Source organism: Corapipo altera, unplaced genomic scaffold (genome assembly GCF_003945725.1).
Source record: "Corapipo altera isolate COAL_440 unplaced genomic scaffold, ASM394572v1 75, whole genome shotgun sequence".
In the NCBI taxonomy this organism is placed as follows: Eukaryota; Metazoa; Chordata; class Aves; order Passeriformes; family Pipridae; genus Corapipo; species Corapipo altera.
The window spans coordinates 887,442-903,956 of NW_020884887.1; the positions used below are offsets into that span (position 1 = coordinate 887,442).

Consider the following 16,515-nt stretch of genomic DNA (forward strand, 5'->3'; position numbering starts at 1 on the left):
CTAAATGGGAATACCTTGGACTTCAACTCCATCTGGGAATAGCAGCTCCCAGGGATGCTGATTTCCAGCAGAGCCCAATTCTGAGGGACACAGCAGTGTCAGGGGCCAGCTGGGAGCTAAAGCAGGAGCTTTATGGCAAAAGGGAGCTGGGCCAGTGGAAGAGAGCCCTGGGGGTAACTGGAGCCTTGCAGGGCCAAGGTCTTGCCAACTGCCACCTTGGCAGAGTTTTTCCTGGAGCTGGCAGGAGGAATCCTGTTCTTTGTGCCAGGAGGGGAGGATCGGAGCAGTTAGTCCAGACTAAGGGGTGTGGTTTTAACTTTCTTCATCTTCACCCTTAACTCCGTCAAACTTACACACTCAAATCCAAAGCCAGTGTGTTCACTGGTGGAGTTCTGTGCCTGGCAGATCCTGCATTAGCAGAGAAGTCTCGTATCCAAAACCCAACATCCTTTCCAGCTGTGCTTTTGGCCCCTTCGGTGTCACAGCACAGCTGGCACTGGATGAACTGAGATGAGCTGCACTGACCAGCCCAGGCTCTAGGCAGGAGAATTCCTCAGTCCACAGTTCCTCCTTCTCAAGCTTTCCTTGGGAGCACAGCCTTCCACGGGTCACAAGAGCAGCTCATTGCTGTCCCCCAGAGTCGCCAAGTTTGCCTCCTTTTTCCTTCCCTCATCTCCAACTTCCCTTTCTCACACTAAGCAAAGGGTTTGTTCAGTCTTTCCTCAGTAGACGTCTTTGCTGAGGTTTGCTGGGGGTTCCCTGCATTTTTTGGCAGCATCTTTAGACAAACTAGACACATTATGCCATTTATGACCCCAACAGAGTGAATAAGTCATATACCAGAGAAAACAATGCTCTTTTTAGAATATCTCTAACTATTTACCTTATTTTTACAGCAAATAGTGGGGAACGGACACATAACCTGAGTTATTCTAGAAAAATAAACCATTCTGAAAGCTGTTCAAAGCAAGCCCTTGACTCCACTTAAAACAGGGGCAGACCACCACCAGAAAGAGGTGAGAGAAAACGAGAAACATCCTTGCTGTTTGAAGGCAGCAGAATGTGAGCAGTGTGAATTTCCCCCCTGTGTTGCCTAAAATGGTTTGACTCTCACATTTTCAAACATCAGTCACCAGACCATCACTGACCGAAAGAACTGTACCACTGGCAGCTGCTGTCGAAGAGACACATTTTTTATGTGAAGGTTGAGCCACTGCAGGGTATAAAATGCCTTTAAAACACCAACTTTGTAAAAAGAGTGGGGAAAAAAGGTCTCAGTGGAAATGTATGCACCTGATAATAGCTGTAATATCAATGTTTCTCAGCATTTGAAAATCTAAGAGTTTAAAACCCACCTGATGAGATTGCCAACTGAATTATATAAAAAATTGTGTTATAGGACAGATGTGTCTTGTGCTGCCTATTTACTGTGTGTTCATTTCTTGAAATATAAAATTGAACTCCTGAGATTCAAAGCATGTGATCAGTCCCAGCAGACAGTTAGGATTTCCTCCTCTGAAATGTGTCTAATCATCACCAAATTTCTGCATGTGTCCTATCAAACCTGACATTCTGCCCCAGGAACCCTCAGTGGCCCTGTCTGCTGGCTGGGGTTCATTTAATTGCCCCAATGCTCAAGTCTACCTGTCTTCCTCCAAACAAATCACATGTGGTGGCTTCCCAGACATCCTCCCTTACACTCCCACCCAAATCTGACTGAAGAGTCTGGCACAAGTGTGGACATTCAGCTGTTTCTCTCTTGATGGCCGTTCTCGGGGACCAGCAGAGTTGAAATTGCCTCTCCAAGCCGAGGGGGAAACAGGAACATCTGGGAGAACGTGATAATCCTGGAGGTAACAGCAGTGAAGAGAGAAAGAGGAATAACAAACAAGTGGGAAGAGTGAACAGAGGAGCAAATAAAAGAGAAAAGAGCATTCTGGTTGGGATTGGGGGTCGTCACTCATGCATGGTGAGTTGAACAACATTTCCCATTGACATCTTCAAACACACACATAGGCTGGAAGTGCAGTTTAAAGTGGTTACACTGGTCTGGGAGTATTGCTGCAAATTCAAATGTAGGGGTGTTTCAAGTGGTGTTTCCTCAGCAGGCCTCTGTTGGCCACCACATCTGATGTGTTTGTAACATTGCAAAAGAAGTTGCAGAGAAAGATAAAGCTGAAGTGCATGTGCAGCTGGGCTTTGCAAGCTGCATGGAATGTGCATGTGGCTGTAATGTACTCACAGGGCAGAGACAGGATCCAAGCAAACAATGAGAGGAGGTGCATGGGTTAGAACTTCTGTGTTAGCTGCTCTCTAGACTAGGTTGACTTTAAAGGTGACTGATTTTCTCCTTGCTCAGCATCAGAATAAACGATGCTGCAATTCTTCTATAATGTCACCAGAATAAATTTTGGCCAGGCTAATGAGTTTTGTGTTAGTACAAATTATACTCCTCCTCGTGGAGGACGACTGAGAGAGAGAAACCAACCCATCACAGGGTGAGGTGTTCTGTTTTCAAGTCTGCCTGTGGGAAAAAAGACTTTTTCATTGCACACGTGGCTGAGAGCGGCTTTTGAACTGCTGGGACAGCCCTACCTTTCCCCCACCCCCTCCCCAGGTTGCTGTGGGTTTCTTCCCCCACCTGGGAAACTGGGACTTTGTTTTGCTTCTTCTGAAAGTTTTTGATTGCACCATTCATTGTTTATTCAGATTTTGTTAATAAAAGACTACTTCTTTTCCACGCTTCCACCTGAAGTTTCTTAGTTTCTGAGTTTTAGTCTTGTTAAACTAAGACAATTTGGGATAGAAATCAGATTAAAGGTAATGAAACACTCTATTAGAATGAACAATTAGAAGTTATAGCACAGGCTTCTTCCTGTCCCTGTGCTGTAGGAAACTTGTCTCTCTGTGAAATGCAGAGGATGTGTTGGGATGGAGTCGTGTAACCTCCCCCTCACCACTGCTGACAATGCACCAGGAGAGCAACTTCTCCTTTCGGGATTCTTTGACAGGAGTTCATTTAGCCCTGTTTCATCCCCAAACCTGGAGGTGATGATATTTCTGTGATACTGTCAGGACACGCCTCAGGTGATTCACATCACTTCAAATAAGAACCCAGAAAACACGGCTGTGTCACGTGGTTGAGAAATGCTGCACTGCTGGGAACAGCTGGGACCAAAATATCTCCAGAAAAAGGAGTAAGCTACTTTATATCAGCCTGTGGATTTCAGAAGGAAAGCTCTTATTTGAATACCATGAAGATCTGATCTCAAATATGTGCACCCATATGCAATGCAGTTGCAGGTTGCAGATTACAGATCCAGGGTTAGAAGGTCCTCAGGGACTGGAAGCAAGGGAGCATCTAATAAGCATTTCTTTGATCATTAGAGAAAGAAGAGAAACTTTCCAGTGTTTTAGGACTATGCACCTATTGTAATTAGTACAGGGCACAGATTATCACCTTTTGTGCAGCCTAATGGAGCACTTGTTAGTAGTGATCTGAGCATTCTCACCATCACAAGAAGAAAAGAGAGAATGGATATTCTGTTTTTAAAATCCATTTAAAATCCAATTACAACAATTACACTGTTGTAATTACTCAGTGTAATCTCACCAGAAGGACCTCCAGACGGGAAGGTGCCTGAATTGGCTGTACACGACAGATGAAAGGCTCTCGTGTCCCTCTGATAGTTTTATGGCTTTGTAGATTCTTTTTCAGGCACAGAAATGCTCGTAAGAGGTAGCTGAAAAATGAAGCATTGGAACAATGGCAATGTAATAATTTTACATCTAAACTTGTCCATTTTTTTTTGTTGTTTCATTGAGTGATTCCTTAATTGAAGGAACTCTGACCGTAATTCCATGAGTCCTGAATTCCTCCTGTACAACTCCAACAATAACCGTTTACTGCAGTACAAATCAAAGAAATGTACTGGACACTTCAGGTAGTGAGCTAAATACTAGAAGTTTCTCTTAATTGAACATTTTCTTCTTTGGAGGAGTAAATTTGCACAGGGAGTGCAGATAACACAATAATGTTTTTATGCTGTACAGAGTCTGTAAATACAAGAACATTTATATATGGAATTACAAGCGCACAGGGTCCATAGCAGCTGACTTATATGTAGCAGGCAGAACATTCTCACCACTTTGCTGTGCTTCCTTGTTTACTTATTTATATTCAGAGAAAGGAAGTGGTGAGGCTGACTGGCTGCAACTTTTCTGAGAAGAGACCATTTTGTGTCAGAGGAAGCAGCATCTCTCTCTGGAACGTCCTAACAACGGAGCTCTGAAGCAGAAAGGGCAGGTCTTTGACAGAACGAGCTGGGCAAGGAACTCCTGGACAGGCTGGAAGGGCTCACACAGAGGGAATCCATGGCTGGTTCATTGATAGCACTGCTATGAACACCCTCTGACCACCCGGAGGAGGAAAAACTCACCATGGATCTGCGGAACATTCCCTACCGCTCGGACGTGCTGGTCTGGAACGTGGATGACCTGGCAGAGTATTTTAGGATGGTGAGTTTAACTGGGTTTTACCTTCGTGTGACCGAGGAGGAAACTCCTGTGACATTGCCTGTGCCAGATTTAGGTCTTTTACAATGGGCACAGCTTGCAGCCACACTGAAAGCAAAACCGCTGTCAAATAAAAAGCTGAGCCAAACTGGGCAGTGAAATCTATAAATGAAGCTTGAAAGTGCTTTTTTAAATTGGGTATAAGAGAAACTGGTGACTTTACACTTTGCAGCTACGTTATTGCTTGTTGGTGTAACATTAACAGCTGTGGAAGGCATTAAGGTGTGAAGATTACAAATTTTCTGTGTCATCATCAATGATTTTCAGAAGAGAGGTTTTTTTTTTCCTCAGATTGTTCCATGTCACAAATGAGCCTCAATGTCTTTGCTAATCACATCCATGGCTGGACTTGTAAAACCTTGGGACACTTTGGGCTTCTTTTTGAGATCACGTGAAGTTTATTTTTTCAGCAGCTCCTGTAACTCTATAAAGAGAGTTTTATTTGGGGGAGTTAAGGCAAGTTTGATACTAGAATGCAAACCTGAAGCAGATCAAACACAGAGAAGTAAAACTGCCAGCTACTTACAAACCCCTAATTTTAGCGGGCAGGGGTTGGTGGCACAGGAAAGTGAAACCAAAAACTGGAGATGGAACAGATGAGATCATTATCAACAGGTAACTTCAGACAAATATGAAAAAACATTACAACTCTGATGCAGTGAGGGGGGTTATATCCCCATTTCCAAGAAATTAAGAAGGGAAGTGGCTTCCTGAAAGAGCTGATTGTGATATTCTGAACAGAGATAAATGGGTTAACTGTCAGTTCTACCATAAGTGAATGTATGTGGATACATTTATTGTTTAGTATCTGTCTTTTACTGATTGAGATACCCCCCAGGACAGAGATAATCTTGGCATTCCACGTTTGGAGAAGTGAATCAGGGCACAAGCTGCTTTAAATCATCTAAGAAATCTGGGTAAGACAACAGTGTCAGCCTAATTCAGCCTAATTCACCTGTCATAAGTGACCAGATCTCCCCTGATAAACTCATATAATTTCCTTCACATATATCACTAAAATTTATCAAAGACCAGGATTCAACTCCAAGAGGGAAAAGCATTTTTTCCTCCTTCTCAAATAAGCTAATTGTGGGATAATATTCAAAGGACAATCACCTTCCAATTTTCTGTCACCTGATGTGATTTACTCATGACACAGGGTACAGTTTTCATCAATTCATTGTTGGTTTACACCTTCACATGACCAAAATTCAGCCAGCACACACATCAGGAGTTTATGTGACAGTACTGTGATGTATTAGGGCATGAATAAAGTCCTCACTGTCTGTCAAATAGAAATTCATCATTCTTATCAAAAATAACAACATCTAATTCATCATTCTGGGTGTGTTAACTTAAAGCCTGTGTTAAATCAAACCATGCATTCAAAAGAGGAAAGAACCAACAAACCCCAAAATTTTCAAATAGTTTCCAAAGTCAAAAGACTTTCCAAAGTCTTTAATTTCTTTTCTTTTTTCTTCTTTTTTTTTTTTTTTTGAGAAAGCAAAAATGTTCATATTTGGAATATCCCAAAGGTTATTTTTAATAGCTAAACAGTATTTTCCATCAACTGGTTTAAGAATGAGTTTAGGTCTCAGTCCCAAGTGTTGCAGTTGTTCCCCCTGCACAGACTTGTGCTGACAATGCCATGATAGTGCTTATTGTATGAAAGAAATTACTCACAGGTTTAAATCCTCAGCCTGCACAAAATCTTAATCTGTATCCTGAAATATGTAGCAGTTGGCTCTTAAAAATATTCTCTCTGCTGTCTAGGTGTTTTCAGGATCCATTCACACACCAAGATTACTCCTTAAACAGAAAAATTGGGATAGAACTATGAAAGGACAACATTCCCTGTAAGATGTTCTCTGCTTTAGGGGAATAATCCCAGCAGCACAGGATCATTTGCCTCCATAACTTTCACTAACTAAAGTTTCAGGCAGGACAAGGACCATTCTTCTTCCTCAAAGCCTCCAAAAATCACTTTGTCTGCCTGCTCTTTGGGTTCCTTCTGCTTTGAACCCGATCAACTTGAAATGGAAAAATGCATTCTAGCCAGATCAAAAATATTAGTTGTGTTCTTATATTGTGCTATTACTGTTCAAATAAGGAAAAAAAATAAAAAACTTAAGACATCTACTGGAAATGTTTAAAGCTACGTCATCAACCTGTACATGACCAGCTTCTAAAATGCCTTTGTCCTAAATGTTACTGTAAAACAATATTGTGGAAAAGCTTCCCAAATATTATAAGTGATTTCCAGGATTAACAAGTGGGATTTCCATCTGGAATTGGAGGCTTTTCAATCACAGCAGTGAATTCTGTGACTAGGGTCAGGCCTTTAGCATTCCAGGTTTTTCTGTAATTCTTGTTTTCTGCAACTGCTCATCCCTGTCAGTACCAAAATATCCATTTTCTAAATATTTCTTTGGGCCAGGCAACTGTGAGGTGGTTGGTAAATGTGAGGAATTACATCTTCCTAAATGGACGAAAATCCTCAAGTCCACTGAAGAATCTCTGCCATAAAAATCCATGTTTGTGGAACCAAATGAGCCATTTAGACAGGTCATAACACAAAAAAGGGTAGCTTGAAGCATCTTCTCAAAACCAGCCATATATTTAAGTGTCTCAATTGATACTTACAATTAGGGATGCAATAATCATCTTCTTTTCATTGACAGTTAAAGTACAAGGACTGTGAGAAAGTCGTGAGAAAGCACAGCATAAATGGACAAAGGTTTCTGGTAAGTGGAGTTATAAAATTCCTTCCTGTAAAATCCCAATCAAGTGACTGTTTTGTCTCCTCCTTATTTTGCATTGGGAGATATAGAGCACTCATCTCCCAGGTGGCTATTGAGGTGGAAATTTGGGAAGTAAATGCTTTTGCTAAAATCAGCCAGACATCTTGCTTTAAATATGGAAAGCTGGGAACCCAAGCGTGTTGTTCAATATGCATATTTTTTTAGCATTTTTCAAACTGACAAGTTTTAAAACCATAACCTTGTCTTGAATTCATCTCTTCCTTTATAGGAAGTTCTTGTTTTCAACTATTAACTACAGAAGCCCCACATTTGTTAGTTGTCCTCTCATACCAAAGAAGACAAAGCCCTGTTCAGAATGACTGGCCTTGCATTGTAATCACTCCTTCATTTCTCTGGAGATAAAATTAGATTTCTTCTGTAGCAATACACAAAATCAGTGAAGCTTTAAGAGCATCAAAACCAGTAAGCAAAGACCCAGGGGGTTTAAATCAACATTGTTCCATTGTGAATCAATGTGTGATTGGAAACTTATCGTTGCCAGTAAAAAAGACTGAAAGAACCAAACTATCCCCCATGTTCCAAAGAGAATTTGTGCAGCTTTTAATTAACTAAAGAAAACACTGAGTCAACTAAATCCAAAGTTTTCACAAGGCCTGAATGTGCCCTGAAGGTGAAGCTGCTCATGCTGGAAGAAGAGAAGGGGTGACTGTGCAGGAGCATCAGCAAAGCTCTGGAACAGCACAACCAGCCGGGAGTGATCCCAATCCCACTGCTGTGTGATGGTTCAAAGGGGAACAAACACTCTCCCCCTCCCCATCCCAGTTTCTAGAAAGATTTTTTTTAAGCTACCAAGGCTCCTCTGAAGTCCAAGGAGTTTTCCAGCTACGTGTTTTGGTGTTATAGATCTTAGAACAAAACTCCAGCCAGTGGTTCTCTATCTTAAAATTTCCAGTTTTACCCTGAAGCTTTGCAATCGTGCACAGTCTTGCCTGATTTCAGTGCACAGACATGAAGGGATTCAATATATCTACTTCTGAAATCACTTAAATATTATGTGAATGGTAATTAATGAGTTTTTGTATGCAAACTTCTGTAAGTCTCAGGGTGTTCCGTGGGCAGTTTGGTGATGTGTACCGTGTGTTTCCTTTCCAGAACATGTCTGAAAACGACATTCAGAAATTTCCCAAACTCCGAGTGCCGTAAGTAAAGCCAAACCACTTCAATATTGAAAATTATTTTAGCTGGTTTGCAGTGAAAACTCACAGGAAATATCAGGCGAATGGTTTGCAAGTGATTGGTCAGAGACCTGTTTATTTGGAGTGCGCTGAGGGAAAAAGCAGAATATTCCAAAATACAAGGAGTGTTGTCATGACTGCTCGAGCACGATGATACCACACAAAAAGGCTGTCTGGGGGATGTTCAAAAGAACTTGTGCATAAATTCTTTGACTGAGAGCAACTGCACAAAGGCTGAACTTTTCTTGCAAGCATTCCCTTTGAAGTGTGATTTAACTGTTCACTGCTTAACTGTTGACTTGAACTCAAAGGGGAAAAAAACAAGTCAGGCCCAGTCCACAAGAGTTGAGGAGTTCAAAGGGTTTTCATCATGTGGTTTTGCTTTGGGTGGGTGTTCAAGATAAATCAGTCTGGAACATGTGATTGAGTGTTAAACAGCTTTCCTTGCCTCCATTAGGCCTTGAGGAAGTTCTCGATTCAAATGAGTAGCTTTCAGAATTTTGTGGAAGTTACTAAATGAAGAACAGTAATCTCATTAAGCTGATACTCAGAAACACAGAAATCAGTTTTTTCTGATATTTCATGGTGAAAAAAATGAAGGGAGTTATTTTGCTGTGAGTTCTCTGCTAGATATTTAAGCTGGAGGTCAGAAGGTTCCTGACCATGAGACACCTGGAGCTCTTCATGGTCTTCTAAAGAAACAAGGAGGTTAAAAAAAAAGGGAATTCAAGCTTTTCCAACATAGCTGTTTCTTTGTTGCTCGTTTTTGATCAGATAGACAAGGACTTGAACCTGAGAGCCTCAAATATCACAAGTTTCTTGCAATCAGATCTATATTTTCACATGATAAATATCCCAATAACAGGGATTGGTGATGTATGATATGTTAGGAAGGGGGTCCAGATGTAATGAAAAAAAGATGCCCAGATGTCTCAGAATTTTTCAATTCACTGTCAATTAAAAGCAACATTTAACAATGTTACTGATACTGAGAAACCAGGTTGTCTGTGAAAAACTCATCTTACCCTCCTGTAAAGCACATTGCTTGTAATTCTCTGATATTTTGTCCCTCCTTAACAGTCCTTTGGCAAAATTGCCTCGTGTTCTTATTGTTTGAGCTTCTATTTTTGAGAACTTTTGGTGATTTCCTTTCAAATTCCTGAGTCAAAAGTGGTCAGTGGGTGTTCTAATAACCCCCCCAAGAGATATTGTTGCCATAGTTGAAGAGATAAAATTATATCCATCAATGTGGAGTTTCTCCTATCTCCTCATCTGTCCCAATAGTGCTTTGAAAATTTGATTTTCCCAGTCCATTTACCTTGTAAAAGCAAATGAACAGCCTTTTCTAGTGAGTTTTTTTGGGTTTCTCAATGAGAACTTGAAAGAATAAGAGCTTTAAAAGAACAGTGAAACTTGGTGCACAACTTGAGGAACTGAATAAATAAGAAAATCATTAAATCTGAATGAAAGCTCTGGAACTAAGGCCCCTGTTCTCAGATTTCTCCACACTTACAAACAAGGAAAAAAAAATCATTAGATTATTGTGAATATACCTGCAAAAAGGGTGGTGTCATGGGGAGTCCTTCATGTAAAGCCACTGTTTAAAGCAAGACTTTAGAGCTGTAATAGGGAAGAGAACTGGTTCTCACAAAAAAAAACCCCAAGCCAAAACAACAACAACCAAACCAACAACAGTGATAACATCAACAGCACCACCAAGAACAAACAAACAAACAAACCAATCCAAAAGGGAAAAAAACCCTCAAGCCATCAAAACCCAAAACAAAACCCCAGGATAAAATTCATGAGTAGAAGAACCTGCCATTTATTTTACCATTAATTTCATTACTTCAGAACCCCCCCATTCTCACCCAAACAGAAAGTCCTTGCTGTTGATTTCCACTAGAACATATTCACAGTTTTCTTTTCTGTCATAATACAAACCTCAACTAGGAGAAAGAGTTTTTCTACAAGCTGAAAAAGCATCACCATATTGTAGTTATAGTGCCTGATATTTAACAGCAGCGCTGAAATCTGAGCACATTCTGTAAAAAAGCTTAATTTAAATGGCAAATGTTACACTCTCAGTACTGGCCAGTGAGGAAATGAATAAAAGGTCCTGGTAGAAGAGGTTGTTCCTGTAACTTTAGCAGGGTTTGACTGAGCTGCAGGGCTGAGAACAGAACCCAGCACTGCAACCATGCAAGGTTTGCAAACCACAGCCTCCCTCTGCACAGACCTCCTGAGCTGGGTGTGTGGTTTAAATAGAAAATTATATTTCAGCAAACCTGCTGCTCAGGTCCTGAATAGCACTGTGTCATTATTTGGGGATGATTCTGTGGCTTTTAAGGAGGCAAAGTAGCTAAGAGTTGTCATTGCAGAGTATGATAGGTCATTTCCTGAAGCTAATTAAAAAACTCCACAGTCTTCTGTTATTACTAAGAGATTTATTAATTTGGAAATTAATCTCCACCAGCCCTGTTACAGGCGCACATCTTCACGAAAGTTTTGGCTTGTTTTTAAAAATGAAATGAAGCAAAGAAAAAGATTTAAGCCCTGTTTTGAAAATTAAAATCCTTAAAATGTTTAGAATTCTCCATTAAAAGGGCTGAACTCTTCGTAGAAAACTTTGCTAGGAAAATCAGTATTTTGATACCATTCAGTTAAAATACACACCTGCAGCCTCACAAACAACACACATTGTCCTGAAAGAGTGAGAGGGATATTGGTTAAACTGGGAAGGGATGTGGCATATTCTACACAGAGCAGGCATGGAATATCTGCTCTAAGCTTTAAATGAAACTCAGACCTAATCATGAGGGTGTTACTAACATTTTGATAGTAAATCTAATGAAACAAGAAGCCAATACACAGCTTAAGAGACATATAAAGTTTTCCTGTTGCTCATTAACACTGTTGGCAGTCACAGAGGGTCATAAAAGTTTCAACTTGTGGATAACAAATGTGAGTCTTGAAAAATATTCTAAAGCTCATTCAGAATTCAACAGAATGTGCCTTACTTAATGTGGTCAGAATTAATGAAGAAGAAAAAGCAAAGATCTCATTAAAAATTAAAAATAATGCTGATGGTTGGCTGATACATGATATAAACACTGAAGTTGGTCTTTGCCACTCCTATTGTTCCCTGTCTTAGAGGAAAGATTTCCAGGTTTTCAGGAGGTCAAGGCAGGCTGTTGATCCCTTTGACTGTTCTGTGTCAAGCTCCTGGCAAACCTGAGATTTGGAATTTTCAGCCTTGCTCAGAAAGCCATAGGCCATAACTATATCCTATAGCACTCAGAACTGTATCCCATAGTACTCAAAATTATATCCCCCAGTTCTCAAAATTATATCCCACAGCTCTCCTGAAAATTTCCAGAAGCAGGAAGAGCATCATTGCACTCCTGGCATGTGCCAGCTCAGTCAGTGAGCTGAGCTCTGAGTGAGACACATTCAGAGCCTACAAACATTGCACAGTCTGAAAGTTGTGCTACTTTCAGAAGAGTCAAAATGCAAACCAAAAAAATTAAGGAATCTGAGCAGCCTTTCTCTTTCTAAAGGGGCAGAGGGGAATCTGTGTGCACACATTCCCTCAGCTGGACGCCAAAGGTTGTTGCAAGGTTTAGAACATAACTGATAATCAGTTTTAAAGCCAATATAACACATTACATCTGCCCAACAGACTCTTCTCAAAAGCCAAAATAACGACTTTTATCACCAACTAAGCTCTTGACAGGGCTCAATATGTAACTATGCAACTTCCTGGCCCTGAGGACTTTGTATTCCATCTCTCCTACCCATCTTAAATCCTTTATCCCAACACATGTAGAGTGGACCCTACTCCTGACACCAGGATCTGCAGCTAAGTGCACAAAGCCCATTTTTGGAGGGCAGCTTTGGGGGCTGGCTGTGTGGGTTTCTTTAAGCTTCAACTTCCTGCCAGTTTTAAGTTTAGCAACTGGTGGAGGAGGCAGAAAGAGAAAGAGAAGTCTGAGTAACATTTTCTGCAAGTGCTGTTGCCTTATCCTCTCCCATCATCCACTCCCACAGCTCGGAGAACACTGTGGTTTTGGTACTTCCTTCCCCCCATGGCGACACACTCAGTGCCCCAACCTCCTGTAATAATGTTACTTATGAAGTGTCACCCTCCTAAAATTCTCCTCCTTCTAATAACCCCTCTGAGCCACTGCTTTGGAGCATTTCAAATAAACTTGAAGTTGTATTTTAAGTAGCAAATGATTAATTTCTTTTAAAACGAGCGAGTTTTTCCTGTCGCCTTTTCCTCAAAAACCAGTTGGTAAAAACCCCTACAGCAGGCAGTCCAGGTTTAGTCCAGAAAGCTTCCAAAGACTCAGCTCTTATTCACATCCAGGGAAGTCTGAACTAAAAGAATTATTATCTCTAAAAGCATTGATCTTCATTTTATTTCTCCAGCTAAAAAAACCCTAAATATAATGAAAGATCCTTCCTCTACCTCTTCTGCAAGACAGAATAAGCCACACACAAGTTCCATAATCCCCTTCTTGACCAAAGCACTGGTGCACACAGTGCACTGCTCAGCCCAGGACGTTTCCTGGTGGCTCACACAGAATTTATTATTCACACAGCAACTTCCTCATCCCCTGCAGCAGAAGGGAATTCCTGGTGCAGAGCAGAGCTGGTTCCATGGCAAAGAAGAGCAAGAGGAGCCCTGTGTCTATAACCTGGCATTTTTCTTGCTCTATACAATTTGCTTGGGTAGCAATGTCAGATTTAGACAGTTGTAATCCTTCTGAAATTATTAACACTTGTGTGTATTTCAAAAGGGGCAAATAGGACAAATATTGGCTTCAAATCAGAAGACTGCAAAGCAGTGCCTTAAAAAAAACAACCCCAAACTACATTATTCCTCTGTATTTTCATACTTGGATCCTTCAGTACATATCCTCAACTTCTCATCCCCATCTGCCTCCTTTTCAGACCTGAAATGGCTTGGGTTTGTTGGCTTGTTTTTAACCTTACATCACTTGAAAGCTTGTCTGCCTCCTGTCCCAGCCCAGAAGAGCAGTTACACATGAAAGATGCACAAATTAGGTCATTTGGAAAAAAACTAGGGGCACTGTTAATGCTGAGTAGCAGAAAAAGTCAGAAAAGGAGAAGAAAAACAAAATAGAGTGGAAACTGCCTGGCCATAAACAAATATTTTAAAATATTGATATCAAGTTTGATTGACCCAATCTGAGACCTTGGGAAAGAATTCTACATTAAGAGTGAAGTTAGGATTTAACAGAATTCAGAACCTGAGGCAAACAGACATGTTAAGTTCCTGATTTTTTTTCATACTGCTTTTATTTCCACAATTACTGTCTCTGACGGATCTAACCAACATTTTTAACCAGTTGTACATAAACAACCTGCTTTGGCTGTCACAGGACTTTCTTGGTCAGACATTCCTCAAACAAAGAAATAAGGAGAACTGAGAATCAGAGCGTGGCTCATCATAAGCTTTCTTAGAAGAAGAGTAATCATACAGGAAAACTTCTTTACTGTCCTCGCAGTGGAGATAATCCTGTGAATCTCAGTAATGACTGACCTGTACCCTCAGAGTTGCTCTCAGGGACTCATTTAATATCAGAATTGCCAATCCTAGATATCTGGGCTGGCTGGGGGTGCCATGGACGGATCCTGGATTAAGTATAACTTGTTTGCAGAGGAAGGAACACAAAAAGACTGGAGAGGACCCAGGGTATATTTAATCCCTACTTTTGGAACCCTAAGCTCTGTTTCCTGAAGCATTACTTGATTTTTCCACCCAAAATCCAACAGATTATTTCAAACTGTGTTCTAATGTCTGTAACACCCAGAGATTCTGAGGCTTCCTGGCTTTAAGGTTAATTTTTAAGCATGGCACAGCAACATGGGGTTTTATCTGGGTAAAAAAAGCCTAGTTTTCAATTGGATGTGCTGTGGTGCAACTTTGCAATAAGACGGTAAAGTCAGTGTTCTTACCACATAATAAACAATTTAGTTTTAATTTAGTAAATACTGAGGGAAAGTAGCTGAGAAAATGACTCGGCTGCTTTGACAAGTGACAGGTTTCGAGGAGTTTTTTTAAACTGTTTTTGTGTTTCTTTTACGCAGAATTGTAAGTAAATTAAGTCAAGAAATAAACAAAAATGAAGGGAGGCTCTCTTTCCTTCCAAAATGGTAAGTAAAACAATTTGGTTTTCTTTTTCAAAGCTTTCAGATAGATCTTTTATTACATAAAATAAAGCTCTGTTTAGTTAATATCAGCTGTGAAGAAAAGCAAAACCTGAGCCCATGAACACCTCAGGTGCTTCTGCCCTGTCCAGAACAAGTAATGTGCACATTTCACACAATTTTCCACCCCAAGCACATTAATCCTTAGGAAGCCTACAAAGTCCAGACACATATTATTGCACTAATAAATCATCATTAATGCATTTCAAGGACTACACATCATTACAATTTTTAATTCTTAATGACTTGTCACTGAATAGAATATTCCTGCAATAGGAAAGGAGCAAAAATTGCAAGAACATTACATCAGAAAAGAACAATTTATGTTCCTACACAATGAAAACCCAAGTCCAGTCTATATAACATAGTTTTGCATTGTCTGATCACATGATTTCACATCTTTCCATTAACTGGAGTCCAAAACTAGAATTGAAAACCATAAAAACATTTCTCAGTGTTACAAATATTTGTGATCTTGACTTTCAACACCTTGATCTGAATTAGTAAAGAAAACTTCTATTTTCAGGACTGGGCCCCTGATAAATGTATTTACTGAGTCTCTTTGCTTCAAAGCACTTGACCTCTGACTTGAATTCTTTTCCAGACAGTTTAGTTACATTAGGTTCCTTTATGTGAAATATGAAATAATGTGGTTTTGGCATTTTTAACAGAGTTAAACTCATCTAGATAAGCTTCATTCTACTGTTATAGCTAAATATTATAGCAATAAAAGCATCAAATATTCGAGAATTGCAAATAGAAGGAATTTATTTTTTTGTGTCTTTGTTGTAGGGCCCAAAGAAGTCCTGAAAACCCAGGTAAGTGTGTACTGGCAGAGAGCCTCTGACAACAAAAAGTGTTAAAAAGTTTTAAACAAAAAGTTTTTAAAATATTAAGTTAATACTTTCAGGGCAGAGTCAATTGAGGGGAGTGGGGGTGGGAGTCAAAATTCCAAAACAACAAATAGATATATAAGAGCATAAAGGAGTTTAAGAAAAGATTAAGGAGTAGATACAGGAAAACAAGCAAGAAAAAGTGCTTTTAAGAAGAAAAGGTGGTGAAGGAAGGCAAGAGCAGAGACATTTACAGGAGAATGCCCAAACTGTCTTTCTTTGACCCAGTGCTCAGTATCAGTGTTCATATATTTCTATTCCAACACCTCTGCCTCTGCCTTTGCTCCCAGTGCGACAGGGAAACTAAAATTAGAGAGGGAAACTAAAATTAAAAAGCCTTCTGCTACAAGAGCTAAAATAGTCTTAAACAAAGGGGTTGACAGGAAGCTGAACAGGAGCCAGAGTGTGCCCAGGTGACCAAGAAGGCCAATGGATCCTGGACTGGCTCAGGAACAGTGTGGCCAACAAGTCCAAGGAAGTGATTCTTCCCCTGGACTCAGCGCTGGTGAGGCCACCCCTGGAGTGCTGTGTCCAGTTCTGGGCCCTCAGTTCAGGAAGGACATTGAGGGGCTGGAGCAGGTCCAGAGGAGAGCAACGAGGCTGGGGAAGGGACTGGAGCACAAGTGCTGTGAGGAGAGGCTGAGGGAGCTGGGGCTGTTCAGCCTGGAGAAGAGGAGGCTCAGGGGAGACCTCCTCACTCTGCAACTCCCTGACAGGAGGGGGGAGCCAGGGGGGGGTTGGTCTCTTTTCCCAGGCACCATCAGCAAGACAAGAGGGCTGGGTCTTAAGCTGTGCCAGGGGAGGTTTAGG

At 40.7% G+C, this 16,515-nt stretch overlaps 1 protein-coding gene across 1 annotated transcript in view; it reads left to right on the forward strand.

Moving 5' to 3' along the window:
- The first annotated feature begins 1,913 nt into the window (after nt 1–1,913).
- Nucleotides 1,914–16,515, forward strand: part of LCP2 (lymphocyte cytosolic protein 2) — a 30,851-nt gene continuing 16,249 nt past the window's right edge. The window contains exons 1-6 of the mRNA XM_027643727.1: nt 1,914–1,969; nt 4,185–4,518; nt 7,257–7,319; nt 8,490–8,536; nt 14,693–14,758; nt 15,605–15,630. Of these exons, the coding sequence (XP_027499528.1) occupies nt 4,441–4,518; nt 7,257–7,319; nt 8,490–8,536; nt 14,693–14,758; nt 15,605–15,630 (280 nt within the window). The 5' untranslated portion in view covers nt 1,914–1,969; nt 4,185–4,440. The remainder of the gene's footprint in view (nt 1,970–4,184; nt 4,519–7,256; nt 7,320–8,489; nt 8,537–14,692; nt 14,759–15,604; nt 15,631–16,515) is intronic.